The sequence below is a fragment of the Lolium rigidum genome, chromosome 7 (assembly GCF_022539505.1).
Source record: "Lolium rigidum isolate FL_2022 chromosome 7, APGP_CSIRO_Lrig_0.1, whole genome shotgun sequence".
In the NCBI taxonomy this organism is placed as follows: domain Eukaryota; kingdom Viridiplantae; phylum Streptophyta; class Magnoliopsida; order Poales; family Poaceae; genus Lolium; species Lolium rigidum.
Genome location: NC_061514.1, coordinates 231389186 through 231391537, shown reverse-complemented (window position 1 = coordinate 231391537; position 2352 = coordinate 231389186). Strand labels below are relative to the sequence as shown.

The 2352-nt window shown below is 46.2% G+C and overlaps 1 protein-coding gene across 1 annotated transcript; it reads right to left on the bottom strand.

Moving 5' to 3' along the window:
• Window positions 1–408: 408 nt before the first annotated feature.
• LOC124674063 (uncharacterized protein At4g14100-like) lies at window positions 409–1598 on the bottom strand. Its single transcript, XM_047210095.1, has 2 exons — window positions 1035–1598; window positions 409–919 (listed from the first exon to the last, which is right to left on the bottom strand). Exons 1-2 carry the CDS (start codon window positions 1507–1509, stop codon window positions 720–722), a joined length of 675 nt encoding a protein of 224 aa, XP_047066051.1. The 5' UTR covers window positions 1510–1598; the 3' UTR covers window positions 409–719.
• Between the last annotated feature and the right edge of the window lie 754 nt (window positions 1599–2352).

Here is a 2352-nt window from a genome sequence, read left to right as displayed (position 1 = left end):
TAAAACGAGAACGCTTTATTCCTTGAAACGGAGGTAGTAGTTTTTTAGCACGTTTTCATATGAGAAATTAAAATTTAGGAGACAACTATCTCAATGCATTATTTTAAATTGTTTTTTCCTTAAAGATGATGGATTTAATGAGCTTTGGCTTATGCATGCATGTGTGTGATTGGACTAGCTAAATTTTTAGCCTATAAGAGCACGTACAGTGGTTATATCTTAGCAAAACCACCTATACTAATTGATGATAGAAGCAATCTCTCTCACACACCAATATTTGGAATGTCTCATTACTTCCCATTTCAGAATTGATGATAGCAAGTTAGCAACGCCGCCTAGAAAGATTGATGATAGTAGAACTTGTACATCATATTTTATTGTTATACCTGGCTTACGGTGGAATTAAGATAAAACAATCTTATCAAGCATTGTTCATGCTCAGCTAAGATAAAATAACCCTGCTCTATTACATGTTCAGGATCGTATATAGAATACAGAGCTAAGAAACCCCGTAGTTGTTGTCAAAAGTCTTACTCCCTCGGCAATTATTGTGGATCAAATGAAGTACTGATTCAAGAACGTATGAACTCTGTCCAGCCGTAGCGAAGTCACAACTCTCAACTCAAGAAACCACTAGGCACTAGCTAGGAGCAGGGGTATTAGCAGCACGTACACATAGGGGCCACGTATATACACATCGATCATCCATCCATGATCCATCAGAACGCTGCGGCTCCAGCAAACTTTCTGAGTAGCCTTGCCGCGTCCATGCCACTCGAAATCGTGACATGATCTCTGTCTACCTTGTTCTTTCCTTCGCCATCGTCCGAAAAGCAGTGCGCCGGTGCCTGCCACTGGGAGTCGTCTTCCAGCACCACACCGACCTCGAAGCTCATCACGAACTGCTGTATCCCTGTCACTGCAAAATGCAAAGCAAATTTGTAATATATTCCGTAGTATATTAGTCGATGTTTCAGAACTAAGTGATTTTCAGAGACAAACAGTAGCAATGGAGACCGAATGGCCGTCCGTACCATCGATGAAGTTCCACCGGACGGGGCGACCCGTGAGCACGTCCTCGTAGTAGACGATGAACCCCTCCTTGCCCCAGAGGTGGCAGTCGATCCCGCCGGTGCTCTCGCGGCCGAGGTAGACGCAATCCACGAGCCAGTCCGGTCGCAGCACACCGACGGGGAAGTGCTCCGTGCGGCAGGTGGCCGAGTCGAAGTAGAAGCTGGTGCCGTTGTTCCACTCCACGTCGTACAGCGGGTCGCCGGAGAGCTGGTACCGTATAAGGTTCAGGTTGCGCCGCCGCGGCCAGTCGTAGTACAGGTCCGTCAGACGAAGCGGCGGGCTCATCGACGCCGTCGACACGTTGGTCAGGTTCGTGAACAGCACCGCGTGGAACTGCTCCGGCCACGGCGCCGGCCGCTCGGGAGTGTCCGTCGCTGCTGCCGCGGTCGCGGCGGCGACGACCAGGAGCAGGAGCGGTGGCAGCAGCCGTGCCATGTCGCCGACCTTATCCCTACACCTGTCTGACTTGTGAGTGGTGTTCTAGTGACCACTGACGACCAGTGACCACAAGCAAAGGCAGCAAATTCGGGTTCACCAGTGATCTTGTACGTGCAGCTCGTTCCTATTTGAGCCGCACAGCCTCCGGCCCTTTCAGATTCCTCAAATTACAGATATGATTGAGACCGGACTGCACGGAAATGTGATGTTGCTGCTACAACACACAGTTATTCAGAATCACTCATTACATTACTACTTCGTTAGTCACAAACAGAAAATATTCAGCCAAGCAACCAACAAAAGAAACTCTCAGAGTCTCAGTTCAGTGCTTGTAAGAAAAAGGTTAAGATTTTGAGCAACAAAGTGATCCACATCAATTTGTGACATGATTTTGGCAATATGGCTATCTCTGTCCGTATGAATAGCATGGCTGGACAACACATAAGCGCCAGATCATTTTTTTTTGTTTTGTTATCTGAACATCAGTGTATGTTGCTGCTAACTCACCTTTATTCAGTGCAAAAGGAGTCGCTCATTATATTACCACCCCTTAGTCACAAACTGAGAATATTCAGACAAGCAAACAAAAGAAACTCTCAATTCAGTGTTTCTAAACTAAATGTTCAGAATTCGAGCAAGAAAGTGATCCACATCAATATCTCTCCATATGAATGATATGGCTGCACACCAGATGACAGATGAGCGCCAGATCAATTTCTTGTTGATGTCTGAACATCAAGTACCATTGGTGATTTGCATCTGTAATTCTGTATCAACATCACATGCGCAAATAACACAGAGCACAGAATATGAAAAATGGACGCAAATACTGTGAACATA

What these genes read in the sequence shown, in the direction of transcription:
- LOC124674063 (XM_047210095.1), bottom strand. Translation starts at nt 1,509, where the DNA reads ATGGCACGGCTGCTGCCACCGCTCCTGCTCCTGGTCGTCGCCGCCGCG. An exon ending in CCGGTGGAACTTCATCGATG is followed by an intron (nt 920 to 1,034) that starts GTACGGACGGCC and finishes TGCATTTTGCAG; the next exon opens with TGACAGGGATACAGCAGTTC.